The 17402-nt window shown below is 36.0% G+C and overlaps 1 protein-coding gene and 1 long non-coding RNA gene across 2 annotated transcripts in view; both read right to left on the bottom strand.

Moving 5' to 3' along the window:
* The window catches only part of cntn6 (contactin 6), a 143337-nt gene that overhangs the window by 15631 nt on the left and 110304 nt on the right, over positions 1-17402 (bottom strand). Inside the window, exons 13-17 of the mRNA XM_055213322.2 lie at positions 8865-9037; positions 6451-6568; positions 5939-6097; positions 5321-5470; positions 2154-2224 (exon numbers count right to left, since the gene is read on the bottom strand). Coding sequence (XP_055069297.2) covers positions 2154-2224; positions 5321-5470; positions 5939-6097; positions 6451-6568; positions 8865-9037 — 671 coding nt within the window. The remainder of the gene's footprint in view (positions 1-2153; positions 2225-5320; positions 5471-5938; positions 6098-6450; positions 6569-8864; positions 9038-17402) is intronic.
* Positions 10945-17277, bottom strand: LOC129448596 (uncharacterized). The gene is made up of 7 exons (XR_012370755.1): positions 16303-17277; positions 16071-16091; positions 15775-15841; positions 15487-15556; positions 15087-15156; positions 14046-14216; positions 10945-12235 (listed from the first exon to the last, which is right to left on the bottom strand). It is a non-coding gene; the product is annotated as an uncharacterized lncRNA (long non-coding RNA).

Here is a 17402-nt window from a genome sequence, read left to right as displayed (position 1 = left end):
TGCCATTATTTACTCACCTTCATGTTGTTACAAACCTGTATTAATTTCTTTGTTCTGATAAACACAAAGGAAGATATTTTGAAGAATGTCTGTAATCAAACCGATCAGAGACCCCATTGACTTCCATAATATTACATTTTCCTACAATGGAAGTCAATGGAGCCTCTGAACGGTTTGGTTACAAACATTTCTCAAAATATCTTCCTTTTTCATCTGAACAAAGACATTTATACAGGTTTGTAACAACATAAGAGTGGGTAAATGATGACAGAATTTTCATTTTTGGGTGAACTACCCCTTTAAGAGTTTTTTTTGGTATTCTTAAGTATAAGTGATTCTGTATTTATACTTTATTTCTGTCATTATTCTGCCATTATTTACTCACCTTCATGTTGTTACAAACCTGTATTAATTTCTTTGTTCTGATAAACACAAAGGAAGATATTTTGAAGAATGTCTGTAATCAAACCGATCAGAGACCCCATTGACTTCCATAATATTACATTTTCCTACAATGGAAGTCAATGGAGCCTCTGAACGGTTTGGTTACAAACATTTCTCAAAATATCTTCCTTTTTCATCTGAACAAAGAAATTTATACAGGTTTGTAACAAGATAAGAGTGGGTAAATGATGACAGAATTTTCATTTTTGGGTGAACTACCCCTTTAAGAGGTTTTTAGGTTTTCTTAAAGGATTAGTCAATTTTCTTAAAAAAAAAAACAGATAATTTACTCACCACCATCTCATCCAAATGTTGATGTCTTTCTTTGTTCAGTCGAGAAGAATTATGTTTTTTGAAGAAAACATTCCAGGATTTTTCTCATTTTAATGGACTTTAATGGACCCCAACACGTAACAGTTTAAAATTGCAGTTTCAACGCAGTTTCAAAGGACTCTAAATGATTCCAAACGAGACATAAGGGTCTTATCTAGCGAAATAACTGTCATTTTTGACAAGAAAAATAAAAAATATGCACTTTTAAACCACAACTTCTCGTCTATCTCCGGTCATGTGACGTGCCAGCGCGACCTCACGTATGCAAAACTACGCCCCAGTATTTATAAGTGTAATATGTGAGAGGACCGTTTCAATGTTGTTGTATGTGGAATGATACTAATTAATGTATTTGTGTCAGTTTATTGTTTAAAATGGTCTGCAAATGTGTGTTTCATATATGTAACACGTGACCTTTCCACATCATTACACAATTACGTGAGGTCGCGTTAATTTCTTCTCGACTGAACAAAGAAAGACATCAACATTTTGGATGACATGGTGGCGTGTAAATTATCTGGATTTTTTTTAAAGAAAATGGACTAATCCTTTAAGTATAAGTAATACTGATAGTGATGTTGTATTTATATTTTATTTCTGTCATTACTCTGCCATTATTTACTCACCCTCAAGTTGTTACAAACCTGTATAAATGTCTTTGGTCTTGTGAACACAAAGGAAGATATTTTAAGCAATGTTTGTACCCAAACAGTTTTTGAGCACCATTGACTTCTATAGTATTTTTCTTTCCTATTGAAGTCAAAGGTGCTTATGTTTCCTGCATGATTACAACTATCTCCCTTTGTGCTCAGCAAAACAAAGAAATTCATACAGGTTTGTAACCACTTTATGGTGAGAAAATAACAAAATTGTTATTTTTGGGTGAACTATGCCTTTAAGCAAAATCATTCACATGACATGGTTGTTCCTGCAACTTGACAAGTCTTATCACATTTACATTGTTTTCAAGCTCAAATGAATATAAGTAAATAAAGTTGACAGCTTCCAACCCCTGCACTTACTCAAAATAAAACACACAGCAGTTTGAAAGTAATACTGTATTTAAACACAGTGAAGAATATCTGCCGTGACAGCCGGTAAGATTACAAGAAAGCCATTGATAAACGTTGTCGCTCCAGATTTAGCGGTGAAAGCAGTCTTATATTCATGTTTTCATTATGACTTACATACCACCGGGAGAAATCTCGGCAGAGCAAAAAGCGTTGATATGACAGCGTTGGCTTTTAATTAAACCCTGTCTAATTTAAACCACACCACCGTGGAGATTTTCTTCGGAATCCGACTCACGACAGGAAAGAGTGATTTGAAAAAGCTTACGTGGTGTTAAAGGTGCTGGCATGAGTCGGTAAGCTCACCTCCCAAACGATCACGAGTTCACCTCGGCTGCCTCCACCTCCGCTTACGTTAGCCGGAGCGACTTCGGGATCTGGGGGGAAGAAGACCACAGACACAAAATACTTTAGGAAAGCTTCCATTTCATGAGAAGCAGTTTAAATCTACCTGTAAATGATTGAACTAAATCATGTTTGGGTTTTGGCAATAAATGTCTTGTTTGTCACCAGCTCTATTGTGCTTGGTGTGGAGTGGATTACTGTTTGTGGGTGTTTATAACTGCGTTTTTAAAATATATTTTTTTAAAGGGGACATTTCACAAGACTTTTTTAAGATGTTAAATAAATCCTTGGTGTCTCCAGAGTATGTAAGTGAAGTTTAGCTCAAAATACCATGTAGATAATTTATTATAACATGTTGAAATTGCCACTTTGTAGGTGTGAGCAAAATTGTGCCGTTTTTGTGTGTTTCCTTTTATATGCAAATGAGCCGATAGCAGTGCCGTGGTTGGATAGTGCAGATTAAAGGCTTGGTGCGCTATTTTTAAAAAGCATGTCTACTAACCGACATCGTTGCTTGGGTTGCGTATGTGTGGGGCGGGTCTATCAAAAGAAGGTCCAGATTTATTGGGGTAGGGGCGTGTTTGTTTAGGTGATTTCAAATGTCAGCATTGGCTTTCAGAGATTGTGCACCCCGCCTCTAAGGGAAGGTAATATCCCCTTCTGACATCACAACGAGAGCCAAATTTCAATGACCCATTTTTTTTACATGCTTGCAGAGAATGGTTTACCAAAACTAAGTTACTGGGTTGTTCTTTTACAAATTTTCTAGGTTGATAGAAGCGCTGGGGACTCAATTATAGCACTTAAACATGGAAAAACTCAGATTTTCATGATATGTCCCCTTTAAACAAGCAAGTTCATTTAATTTGTCTACAAACTGTCCAATAGTGGCTATTCATGAATGAGAAGGAACTTTGCCTCTCTTCTGTCATAAACACATGTCAAATTATTATCTCAAATCACCATTCATTCTGTGGATGGAAAATATATAAATCTATAGTAACGTATTTGTCTTGCTTTGGCTTAGTGCACCCCAACCCCCGGGATAGGGTTCATCCCTTTGCGCCCATAAAAATCATAATATAAAACAATTTTAAACTTTGAATTTGAATTAAACAAAACAAATTAAATTAAATGAAACAATGTAGTTCTGTTGGTTCCCAGCTATATTTTTTTCTGATTACACAGAATTTATGATAAATTAATGTTTTTATAAAATGTAATATAACTGGGGGCCCCTTAGCATCATCTCGCCAAAGGGCCCCCATGAGAAAAATGATTGTTTTCTCACCTTCATTTTGATCTATACCTACAGTTAATGGTACCCATTGAATTTCATATTAGGAGAAAATACTATGAAAGTCAATGAGTGCCATAAACTGTGGTTACCATCAATTATCAAAATATTTGGGTGATTCTCGTCGAAATTAGACTTATGAGATGTCATAAAACATTTTGAAAAAAAAGTAAATGCAAAGTAAAAGTATTAAAATAAGAAGCATACAGTTACAAACATCTCTTCATGTACTATTTTGCACATGATTTCAAATGACATCATACAAACCAATTTTGTTGTTTTTTTCCACATTTAAGGGGGAAATTTTCATTACCGCAACGTGTCCATGACTGGATTTGGGTTCTTTGACATGGAAATATTTATAAATAAAAAATCTAAAAAATAAACATTTACAGTAAAGAAAAATGTGGTATTTGGTGATCATTGGTAAATGTAGAGACAATAATAAGGAATATTAATGTGTCCAAGAATGATTTTCTCATCCTCCGCAACAATTTTCAATCATTGTTTAAGCCCTCAAGGAACTAACATTTTCAAAAAATAAATAGTTGGAAGGGACACAATTGACTGTGACACTCAAGATGGCTACCAGGTAAGCAGTTTTTATTTTTTTCTCTCCAGATAAAAGTTGAAATTTTGTTTGTCATAGTACCTAGACAACTTTTTAGTTCTCATTACCGAAATATGAGTTTGTAAATGCATATATTTAATGTAATATCATGTCGCGGTAATGATCATTTTCGATAATGATCATCTTAAAAATGTTAATAATTTAAAAATAATGGTTATAGTAAGTTCAGACCTTAATCTTATATGTGCAAAAAAAAATTGGCTTCAAGTTTTTTATTTATTCTGATGCTGGACACGGATTTCGTGAGAATCACCCATTTACTTTTGCATTAAACAAAGTGAAGAAACTCATACAAGTTTTAAACAGCATGAGGGCAAATAAATGATGACGGATTTAACATTTTTTGGTGAACTATCCCCCAAAATATACAAAATTACAGTTACTTTTTGTATAGTTTTTATTTTGTACTTTACTTTTTAGCTTATTTGGAAAAGGAAAAAATCAAGATAAATATGAAAATTTTCTTCTCAGGTTATCACGCATCTAAAAAAATAACATGCCAATAAAACAGAGAGCATTTTTCAAGAATATTTTTCTTCTCACATTATCACATCATCTTGAAAAAACCTAGAAGCACACCTAGGGAAACACATAAGCGCCCGTAGCCAAAGGAACCCCCTGCGTGCCTTCTTCACATGAGAATCTATGATGAAGTCTCTATTTATTCATGAATCAGAGATTGAGACTCTTGCACACGGTACTTGAGCTAAAAATAGAGACTTTTAAGGCGTATTGCCTCATGCAGTAGAATGCGAGGGAAGTCCACTCAATTCCTATTGATGTTTACATGAATTATTGATCGCTGCATTTCCTGATTGCTGATGTCCAGCATTTAAGTGCTGCAGGGTTGGGCCTACATCATCTAGCTTACGTTGAAGAAAACAGCTACGTGAGCAAGTTTCACATCAAGTGCGATACTGCATCTGAAAAGTGATTTTCTTAGACTAATTAACCAAAACTCCAGCCCTCCAGCCTCATTTCTACACTTAATTTGTATCCTAATTGTGTGTAAATGATTTGGCAATTCAGATGCTACCCCAATACGCAGGTAACCCGTGAGTGTTTACTTCTCACGCCTGAACCCTATCACGAGAAGTCACTCCTGGTGATTTAAACTAATTACGGAATGAAATTACATTTTTCTCCTTCTTGATTTATTAGAGATGATAGATATGGAAAGAGGAGGGATGGGGCATATACCTGCAGCTTTGGTGCGAATGGGTTTGGACGGCACGCTGGGTTCTCCCACCCCAACGCTGTTGATAGCCACGACTCGAAATTCATAATCTACCCACGGATTCAGATCCACCGCTGTTGCGTGAATCATCTGTCCAGGCACAGAATCGGGAACTAGGATTAAAGAAATTTGTATGGAAACACATCAATGCCCATCTGTGCAGAGTAGCCTGACATAATTATTTTGCAATTACTTCTGAAGATGTGCTTTGTTTTAATCTTGGCAATTGTGCTCATTTTCCTTTGTTGTCTTTCACAGTGCATTTTAAATAAGAATTTGCAATTACTCTTGGGAAGAGCCAAAGTGTCGGATTCAAAATAAATCACTGTTAAAAGCATACAGTATGAAGCTTTCCAACAACTTTATACATTTTTATATTCTTAAAGGAACAGACCAGCAAGCATTTTTTTATTTAAAAGACGTCTAATAGCCATCCAAACACATCCTAGCCACCTGTCTGTAAAAATGTTATATATATATATATATATATATATATATATATATATAACCATAAGCCAAAAATAATAAATTAATAAATAAAAATGACTTCAGCTTTCAAAGACATAACCAGAATACTGTACCAGTTTTGACCGCCTGCCAGCCGATAGAATAAGGGGTCCTGGCTTGAACGATGTACAGTGTAATAGGACTGTGGTTGTCAGGTCCAGGGCCCCATGAGAGCCGAGCAGTTCTGCCTGTGACGTCCCCCACCGACACACCCACCGGAGCTCCAGGGGGCCCTGCCAACCCCACCACCCCAAAAAGACAAAAAGAAGTCAAACTTGAAAAAGTATGCTGCGCATCTTCATCGGAGAAGGGCGCAGGAAGGTGACCACGTATCTTGCAATGTGACACAAGCGCTTAATATTCAGAACCATTAAGAAAGATCCTTCAACTTGATGATGGAAATACAAAAGGTTGGAAAGAGCACAAAGCAGGGAATTAATGCATTGATTCCAGATACTCCCATCATTATTTCAGGAGCAGATGAACAGAATAAAACAGAAATGATGGGGCCTTTTTAATTTATATTTGATAAATGCGCAGAAAAGTGTAGAATACTGATCGTCTCATTGGTCAGGACAGCACATACCTCGGACGATCAGGTCTGCCGCGGCCGAGACGCTGTCTACTGCTGTATGCACCATGCAGACGTACTTTCCTGAGTGCTTCAGCTGAACGTTTCTGATCATAAGATCTCCAGATGATCCCTATAGAAAACAATGCATTAGGATACACTATAAAAATGGTGCTAAATAGGACTAAAAGCCTGTAATCATAGGTGAACCATTTTTAGTGCTACTGTACAGAGCACCTACTGTATATCTCTTATATAGTGGTTCAACTTATGGTTCAACACAGGTTCTACATAGGTGATATATAGCACTAAAAATGGTTCCCCTATGATGACTATGACTTTTAGTGCTATTTAGCACCATTTTTAAGAATGTAACACATTGTACTAGAGTAAATACAGGTGGGATCTATAAGAAAAAAATACTTGGTGGTGCATGTATCAGAGCATTAAAGGAACAGTATGTAGGATTGTGGCTAAAACTGATACTGCAATCACAAAACTGGTGGCCAATACACAACATGACAACATAAACATCAGGGGCCTCATTTATAAAGCTTGCGTACGCACAAAATGGGGCTGGAAACGTGCGTACACCAGTTCCCACGCAAAGGTTGTGATCTATAAAAAACAAACTTGACGATAGAATGGGCTTGAAGGGTGGAATCTAAGGATGATTCATGTATGCACACTTGCAGGTGATTTGTGATTTATAAAGGGAACATCGTTTTGTATTATAAGTCTTATTATTTTTGGCGTATGCCATTTTCGTCCCTCTTCAGTTGAACGGTGGCTACTGCAGTTGAATTTTCCTATTGGATGGTGCGGTACCGTGTGACGTAAGCGTTACGACCCTACGTAAGCAGGTTCAAGCTCACCATGCCCTTGTTACAATCTCACCACATCCTTGGTACGAGCTCAGTTCTCCGTTGGGGTCTGCCCACTTTTCTTGCATTTTTTTAAAATATTGCCAGTGGCTGGAGTCAGACTCTGACCAGGGGTTTAGTTACGCTTTAAATTAACCTAGAAAATGTTTATATTTGACCCAACAATGGGTTAAAACAACCCAGCATTTTGGGTTGAAACAACCCAGGATAGGTTGGATTATAACCCAGTGGGTTGGGTTCGTCTCTTTCTGACTTTTGAGTGTACCATGGCACTTGGTATTCAAACAACTTAAAGAGATAATTCACCCAAAAACTAAATTTAGTCATTAACCCCGATGGCTTTCTTTGCTCCTTAGAACCCAATGCAGATTTTTGTAGAAGTTGTTGTTTTTTTTAAAGCAAAGTTCACCAAAATATGAAAATTCAGTCATCATTTATTTACCCTCAAGTTGTTCCAAACCTGTATAAATTTCCTTGTTTTGCTGAATACAAACGAAGATATTTTGTAACCAAGCAGATCTGTGGCACCACTGACTTCCATAGTAGGAAAAATAATACTATGGAAGTGAATGGTGCCGCAGATCTGCATGCTTACAAACATTTTTCAGCAGAACAAAGACATTGTTTGTGGAACAACATGAGGATGAGTAAATGATGACAATTTTTAATCTCTTTAAAGGCGGGGTGCATGATTTTTGAAAAACACTTTGTTGAGTTGGGCAGAGTACCAAAACACACTTGTAGCCAATAACCAGTAAGAGGTTCATTTCCTGGGTTGCGTATGTGAGGGACGGGTCTATCAAAAAAGGTCCAGATTCTATTGGGGTAGGGACGTGTTTGTTTAGATGATTTCAAATGTCAACATTGGCTTTCAGAGATCATGCACCCCGCCTTTAAGGTGCCAGTGAAGGGTGATGTCATAAAACGTTTTTATTTTCCTCAAAAAGCTTTTAGGTTCTTAAAAAATATGTTTTACCCTTTAATAGTTTGTAGAAACGTTCTACAGCATCTGTGTTCTGCGGATGTTAAAGGTTGCAGCCTGACAAAAACCATTCAGGAACCTTTATTTTTAAGAGTGCAAGGTGATATTGATGTATTTGTTTGTAGGAGATCTCACAAATCTTTTATTTCTATAGGTAGGACACGTTTGAAAGACTTTGGGAAACAAATGCCAGTGAAGTAGCAAAGGTCAAACTGTCTCTCATATTTGATTGGTTATCCAGCTCTGACTTCTCTAAACACGCATAGACAAGCAATCTATTAGCTGCATTTGTTCATTGCTCTCTCCAGGTTCTCCAAAGAAATGCCTGAATGATCTACGCAGTCGGAGAAAGGGGCATGTGGATATCTATTTGAGATTCTCTGTGTGTTAAACGGAGAGCAACGGTAATCCTGTAATCAGACCGATTTGTGCCTCTATGTTCAGAGAGCATCCCGGTGCCCTTGTGTTAAAGTTCACTTCTTGCTATCTTAGTATTTTAAAACGAAAGAAGTCTCAATCCTCTGCAATATTTTGCAAGCTTTTCAATATAAAATGAAACGCACCCCTCCGATCATGCCGAAGTGATCGTGTCTGCTGAAATCGATGAGTTTCCCATTGAAGAACCATTTGAATGTGGGGTGCAGAGTTGAGTCTTTAGACACTTCGCATGGCAGGACAATACTTTCCCCTACTGTGGCATCCATACTTAATGGAGGGACGGTTATCTTGGTTGGTTCTGTAAAAAAGAAATGTTTTAGTAAATTTAAAGGGGCAAAAACACATTTCACATGAGTCTCAATATACTTTAATACACATACCCAGATGAAAAAGTAGTACACTTCCATAGTGTACTTAAAGTGCTTTATTTTCGCACACTCATTTTTTTACTTAATATACTAAATTGATCTTTAGTACTTCTTAAGATGTTCTTAAATTTATCTAAGTGTACTTCACTGTGCTATTTTGTATGAATGTGAACTAAAATGCACTTTTAACATACCGGGCCCTATTTTAACGATCTGAAACGCAAGTGCGAAGCGCAAAGCGCAAGTGACTTTGTGGGCGGATCTTGGGCGCTGTTGCTATTTTCCCGGCGGGAGAAATAAGTCTTGCGCCGGGCGCAAATCAATAAGGGGTTGGTCTGAAGTAGGTTCATTATTCATAGGTGTGGTTTGGGCGTAACGACAAATAAACCAATCAGAACGCTATCAAACATTCCCTTTAAACGCAAGTGCGCAAGTTCCATGGCGGGTTGCTATTATTATGACGGATTTACCAGGCGCACGCCAGGAGCGGTTCACAGCCGAGGAGACCCATGTTCTTGTAAGAGCAGTCAAAGACAGAGACGTTGTTTTGTATTGGGATGGGAGAGACCCGCCCAAATCAGCGTCGGTTAAACAGGCGTGAGAGGAAATAGCCGCAATTGTCTCATCAGCTGCGCCAAGCACTACAATGATGTCAGGAGACGGGGGGATCCCAAGCTTGCCAGCATAAATCGGGCACGCCGGGCACACAGGAGGACATCGCTGCATCCACCCTCACCGCTGAAAGGGTTTGGGGGCTTTGAAATCGGACACAAGAAACGCAAGCAAGGTCCATACCCCAAAGTAAACTTACAAATCAAGTTCACATACATTAAGGTTTCTTATGAAAACATTTTAATTATTATTTACATAAAATAAACGTAATGCAGCCACACAACAAACTATGAAAATATTTTAATCGTTATTTGCATGATAATTGTTTAACGCTCCCACACAAAATAAATAAAAACTATAACCACAATGCTCACCACAATGATTTCCCTTATCTCATGTATTAATATTTTTTATTGTAACAATTTATGATTTAATGATTTCCCTTATCTTATATTTTTTATTGTAACAATTTATGATTTGCAAAAATAACTGTTGCATCTGTGTAGATTAGATAAGCAATGCGCGTTGTGCGCGCTATACATTATGGTCAAGCATGCGCCCTTAAAATAGCATAATGAACCACGCGCAACGCGCCACTGACTATAGACTAGTTTTTTTTGGTTAGTAGCGCAATTGTTTTTTGAAACTGCAAAATAGCATAAGAGATGGTTTGCGCCGGAGCACGCCTCCTTTTTTGTGTTGAACCGCCAAGGGAGCGCAAGTTCATTCCCTAGGTTGCCGACGTGCGTCTGTGGAGGGAAAAACCCGCTGTGCGCCAGTGCAAAATACGAAATGATACATGCGTCAATGACAAAGTCAATTGCGCTGGGTGCAAGATAGGGCCCACCATCTCTGTATTAAAAATTGTATTTAGTTAACACTTGTATTAAACTTGAACTCAACTTTCATACAAATATGCACTGTAAAAAATTTCCTGTAGAATTTACAGTAACTTACTGGCAGCTGATTGCCAGCAACTTACTGTAAATTAACATACAGTAAAAATACTGTATACAATTTTACAGTACTATTTAAAGTACTGTATGCATTTTTACAGTACTATTTAAAATACCGTATACCGTTTTACAGTACTATTTAAAATACTGTATACAGTTTTACAGTACTATTTAAAGTACTGTATACAGTTTTACAGTACTATTTAAAATACTGTATACATTTTACAGTATTGTTTAACATGCTGTAACTGTATTTACAGTATTTTATATTTTCTACTGTAAAATATACAATAATTTTATACTACAATGTATATATTACAATGTGTATTTTACCGTAAAATTTCCTGTGATTCATTTTCCCATTTCTATTTACTACAAAACTGCACAAAATTTAAATGGAGGTGTTAAAACAGCTCTAAGTAAATCACAAAAATAAGCAATGACAACATGTTTTTAAAATTTTATTTAGTTTTTCAAAAACATGAAATCAGATTTTCATATTTTTGCACACTGAACTTTCAGCTTGCATCACAAACTGTTTTTCTTAAACCTGCAATAACATTTACTCATAGATATCATATTACAGAATTTTAAATCAAGTCATGAACTAACTCAGTCATAATAACAATGTTCAAATACAAAATACTTTCCTGAGTAAAATAAAATCTTTTATCCTGTAACACACAAAACATTTACACACACATATCACAGCATCAATTCATGAACAATACATTCAAATGTAGTCATAAGCAATGTCAAAAACTTATACATTCAAAATATTATTCTGAGTAAATTGTAATTTCTTGCAGCAACAGCTTTTTCAAAGCCAATGTTACATTTACTCACTGTTTCATTTCACAGTATTATCAAATAATACTAGTACAAATTCAGTTATAACTATAGACGGTTTCATCAGTAACAACATAAACAAGCGGCTGTCGCGGTCCGCATGAACTTCCGATAAACTCCGCTAAGAATAAAAAACAACAAAGTTCTTTAAACGCATTTTATTTATATAACAAGCAAAAAAACAACACATAGATTAGCTCGGAAACCAAAACATTTGTTATTTTCGACGAGGCTTTTGTTCAAGAAATCAGTTTACCAACTAGTCAGACCATTAAAAAAGCGAAACCGGAAGTAAGGTTCGGATCCAGACGTGTGTCATGTGCGTCCGATGAAACCGTCTATAAGAATAATTAAAAAAAAAAAAAACGTAACAAAACCTCTCCTGCATAGACTTATTTTGCTTTTAGAAGCAACAGTAGTAACATGTATACACTGGAGTTTCATATTACAATATTATAAATCAGTGCATGGACAAATTAACTAAAAGAAACCTTTAAGATAAAAAAAGAACTTCACAAACCTCTGGTGAGTTGAGTAGAATGTATTTGCTTTAGTTGCTTAATAGTTTTGCTTAATTCATAAAGTCCTTAATAAAGGTGGATATATACATGATGGTTCAGGCCAGAGTTCCTCCTTTGCACCATCTTCCCACTTCTTTTGCTCACCTGGAAGTTAGAGGAGCACTTGCTGGGGCTGATCCTCACAATAAATCTTTACATAAAAAAAGAATTAATTAGATCATTTGATGTGTAAGAGAGGGACACTCCACTTTTTTTTTTTTAAATAGTGCCATTCCTAATCGTTGCTATACGATAATATCCTCATATTGCTCAGGCCCACTGTAATTACCACAAAGGACCAGCAGTTTCTAATAGATGACAAGACTTTGCCACTTCCTGAAATCTAAAATCTAGGGCTGTCAATAGATTAAAAAAATTAATCTAGATTAATCGCATGATTTCATGAGTTAACTGCGATTAATCGCAAATTGATCGCACATTTTTATCCATTCTAAATTTACCCTAATTTAACACTTTTCAGGTTTTTAATATTCTAATCATATATACATATATAGATGCTTTATGCAAATGTATGTTAACAACAGCCTGTTTACATTTTAACAGAATCACCAGCCATTGTTTTGTATATGAATTTTCCTTTCAGAAGATTTTTCTTTCTCCATTTTTGTTTGCTGCTGCATCATTTGTGACCTGTGCTGGCAAGTTGAGTCGGAATTAGCAAATTTAAAAAAAATAGTTGTTCATATTTTGACATTCTCTATTAAAACATAGAACAATGCATGATTTGTTGAAATATAACAAAATATGACAGAACTACACGTGTTTGAAGTTGAAAGAGTCAAATTACCACAAACATTTCCACATCCTTACATTATATTACCACATCAATACCTTAAAATCACTGGTAAAACTAATAGATTTAGCACACACAAAGCAAAAACATCATCAATGTATGTTCAACTTTTTTTCCTTTTGTTTGATTGACATTGAGACAGACTGCTTAAAATCTAAGTGATCTAATATAATGTTACACATCAGATATTTTTACCCAACAGTTAACCAAACATTTACTTAAAACATAACAGATTATAGAGCCTACCTGCGTGAATTCTTATCAAAACAGATATTTGTAAAACTGTAATTTTGTGTAGATGTCTATATATCCGGGTCTCGCACTCGCGCGTCTGTGTGCACGCGCTTCAGATGTCAGTCAGTCAGCGTGAGGGGATCGCTTTTGAGTCTTGTCGCTCTTAATAACTCTTTAACATTAATCAGGTACCGAACTTTATCTCTCTTAATGACTCTTTTAACATCAAGCAAGTCCTGCAGTCTATTTCTAAGTCATGCATAAAAGCGAAACCAAAATGAATTGAGACGCATTTTTGTATTAGATTAAGCATTAGGAGGACGGTAACGTTACACCTCTCAGACGTATAAATAAAGATCATATCAGATGTCCAACGAGCATTTAGAGCATTGGATTTGGAAGACGATTTGCTTAATGTTCTTATTTCTATGAAAACCTTTTACTCATTTAGAGAGAGTCACATTTGTCTGCGTCTCTGTTCATTCAACTATGGGCTGGACCAAGGGTCAAACAGAAATTGCGCGTTGCGTTAATCTCCGTTAATAAAATTAGTGGCGTTAAAATGAATTTGCGTTAACGCGTTATTAACGCGTTAATTTTGACAGCCCTACTAAAATCATATATAAAAGCCCTTATGTCCTTCCTAACCTGTATGCACTTTCTTTATTGGAAAACAAAAGAAGATATTTTGAAGAATGTTTGTTACCAAACAGCTTTGTTGATGAGAGTCAACAAACCAATGAAAGTCAAGGAACTAAACATGTTTGGTAAACAACATTTTTCAAAATATCTTCTTTTGTGTTCCTCTGAAGAAAGAGCATACAGGTTAGGAGGAAGGACATAAAAGTAAGTAAATGATGAGTCTTTCTTCAATATTTACCAAATGTTATAGCATACTGAAAGATGTACTTACCTCTGAATAAACTCCAAAGTAGTGGCTGCTTCCACTTGGTACTCGATGTTGAGCACGTAGTAGCAACCAAAGTGAACAGCAAATGCTGAAGAAATGGTAGGTCAATCGCAGGAAAGCGGACTTAGCCTTCAATCGGCAGCATCCATTTTTTGTTTTGTAGATCTGGATCCTCTGAAAATAATTATTTAATAATAGCGTTTGTTATTTGATTTTGGTGTAAGTAACAATATTTAGATGTTAGAGCTTTTCTCAATAATTTGAAATCTATCATTTTAAAGTGATAGTTGATATGTCCCCAAAATTCTGTCATCATTTACTTACCCTTGTATTGTTCTAAGCCTGTATGAGTTGATTCTGTTGTATTTATTAGTACACAAAAGAAGATATTTTAATAATTGATGGTAAGCACAGTTGATGGTACCCACTGACTTCCATAGTAAGAAAAACAAATACTGTGGAGGTCAAGGGGTATTGTCAACTATTAGATTACCATCATTTATCAAAATATTATCTTCGCTCAAGAAATTTAACTCATGCAGGTTAAGAACAACACAAGAATAAGTAAATGAGTACAGAATACAATTTGGGGGGGGGGGTACCTAAAAAGGCCAATCATCATTTCATTACTCTTGATATTCAAAACTCAAGAAGAATGCCAAAATTTAAGCATAATGCCTAACATTAACAAAGCATTAAAGGGATAGTTCGGCCAAAAAATGATATTAATCCCAACAGCACCACACAAATTACCCTCAGAAGACCTTTGTTTATTATCCTGGAGCCACTTGGATTTATTTTGTGAAGGATGGACGCACATTTTTTGGACTTGAAGGACGTGGACCCCGTAACTTCACATTTAATTAACTGAAAGTTCTAAAACATATTCTAAAATATCTGAAAATGTGTTTGTCTGAAAAACGATGGACATATGCATCTCGGACAGCTTGGGGGTAAGTAAATCATGGGATTAATATAATTTTTTGGCCCAACTATCCCTTTAATCTTTTTAATGTTCCCAAAGTATGTGTTAAAGAATCTTACCAAGCATGATCAGCCGTGGAATGGAAGCAAGGGAAAGCGTGGTCTCTACATCTGCCGTTGTTGTTGTGACCTGCACACGCGCGCGCGCGCGCACACACACACACGCGCACACACACACACACACACACACACACACACACACACACACTTTTTCTTACAGGCAGTTATATCAATTTAATTCAACGACGTGGACGTGGACCCTGTAACTTCACATTTAATTAACTGAAAGATCTAAAACATTTTCTTAAATATCTGAAAATGTGTTTGTCTGAAAAACGATGGACATATGCATCTCGGACAGCTTGGGGGTAAGTAAATCATGGGATTAATATCATTTTTTTGGCCGAACTATCCCTTTAATCTTTTTAATGTTCCCAAAGTATGTGTTAAAGAATCTTACCAAGCATGATCAGCCGTGGAGTGGAAGCAAGGGAAAGTGTGGTCTCTACATCTGCCGTTGTTGTTGTGACCTGCACACGCACGCACACACACACACACACACACACACACACACACACACACACACACGCACACACACACACTGTTTCTTACTGTCGGTGATATCAAAATAATTCAACGACCCAAAGTCAATAATTAATTACATAATGTTAGAGAGAAACTGAGAGACTGACTTCAAAATAGCGTTAAAAGCTCAGTTTGTCGCCTAGCATTTCAGATGAACACTCACCTGTACCAAACGCAGTCAAACTCGAAAAAGAGGACCGTTTATGTTGATATGTCGATGGTGAAATGTTCTTAAAAGGGGAAGAAAATAATTAAATATGATTACTTGCACAGAATGTTGCGTTTTGTTCAGTCTTAAACGAGTTTCTACCTCAAAGCTCTCTAACTATCTTGTTCACAACAGTCGTGTGAGGTAAATTACCGTCAACTGCGTGTTGTTAAGTGTTTAAAAAAAGTGTTTCAAATTAATGAACTAAACCAAAAATATTAAATATGGTAAGAAATCACAAGATTACTTACCTTTGCAGATGGTGAAATGTTCTAAAAAGGAAAATAAATATATATGATAACGTGCACCGAAAGTGTTGTTGAGTCTTAAAAAGAGTTTTCACCACAAAGCGCTTTCCCTATCTAGTCACAACAGTCCTAACGTGTGAGGTAAATTACCGTTAACTGCGTGTTGTTTCAAATTATTTAACCAAATAAAAAATTAAATATGTTAAGAAATCACAGGATTACTCATTTTACTTACCAGCTGTTTAACTTGCAACCATTGTCCTGTGCTCTTTTTTTCTTCGGGCGGGGATATCCGTGCCTTTCTGTAAAGTGTCAGGGTTTCGCGCTCATTTTTTTACTGTATTTCGATTTCATGATGGCTGGTCATAGAGTGCAAAAGAGCCTGTACCGCCATATGCACACACAAATTAACAGCGTGTAAGGTCCGCGTTGAGTCATGACTCTTCTAAAAAAATAATGTGACATACAAAACTATAACATTGATTCATGATAACATTAAAAACGTTTACTATACGTGTAATAAATAACAGGATAATCTTTTGCAAGTGAGCTGCGGCGGGTTTGTGTACAGGCACGTGATCAGCACAGACGTGATTACATCCAGGGCTGTGTCTCAATTCGTTCTCCATAGCTCCCGAGGTGGGGAATCATTATATCGTGTAGTATGCGGGTTCGGCCACTGTCAAGGACCCTCACTTTATATTGGAACACTATTTCGGTTTCCTGTGTCATGGCTGCTTACACGCGTTGAGAAAATTCACAGCTGGTATTCATCACTCATTAACAACCGGCAAAACCTATCTCTAATTTTTAAACACTTACATTTATAAATTAATTCGAATATACAAAATACTTTAATGAAGATGATTATATTGTGTTTTGATAAATAAATCAGCTCTACTTGCACTAATTTAGTTGTTTGATTGTTTTAAGGACTTTGTTTAAGTCTTCTGAATTTTACTTTACATTTTAAATCAATATATAAATACAATAATATTACATTATTTGTATAAGATAGCTTAATCAGAGAGTTAATCCCCAAAAAAACAAATTAGCACCACCTGCTATTAAAATACAGTATTTTTAATTAACTGTAAATTTTACAGTAAATAGAAAATACAGTATTTTACTGGCACAAAGATTACATTTCCCAAAATGCAACATCAAAATACAGCAACATACTGTATAACATGCCCTACGGTAAAATACAGTTCATATTACAGTAAAATACAGTGTAATTTACAGAAATCGTTAACAGTGTGGGTTCAAGTTTACTACAAGTGGTACGTAAATAAATTTTTTAAATAGATTTTTAGCACATTTTAGTTCATATTC

The sequence above is a fragment of the Misgurnus anguillicaudatus genome, chromosome 8 (assembly GCF_027580225.2).
Source record: "Misgurnus anguillicaudatus chromosome 8, ASM2758022v2, whole genome shotgun sequence".
Classification (NCBI taxonomy): Eukaryota; Metazoa; Chordata; class Actinopteri; order Cypriniformes; family Cobitidae; genus Misgurnus; species Misgurnus anguillicaudatus.
Note: the sequence above shows the minus strand (reverse complement) of the source record. Positions and strands in the feature narration are given on the sequence as shown.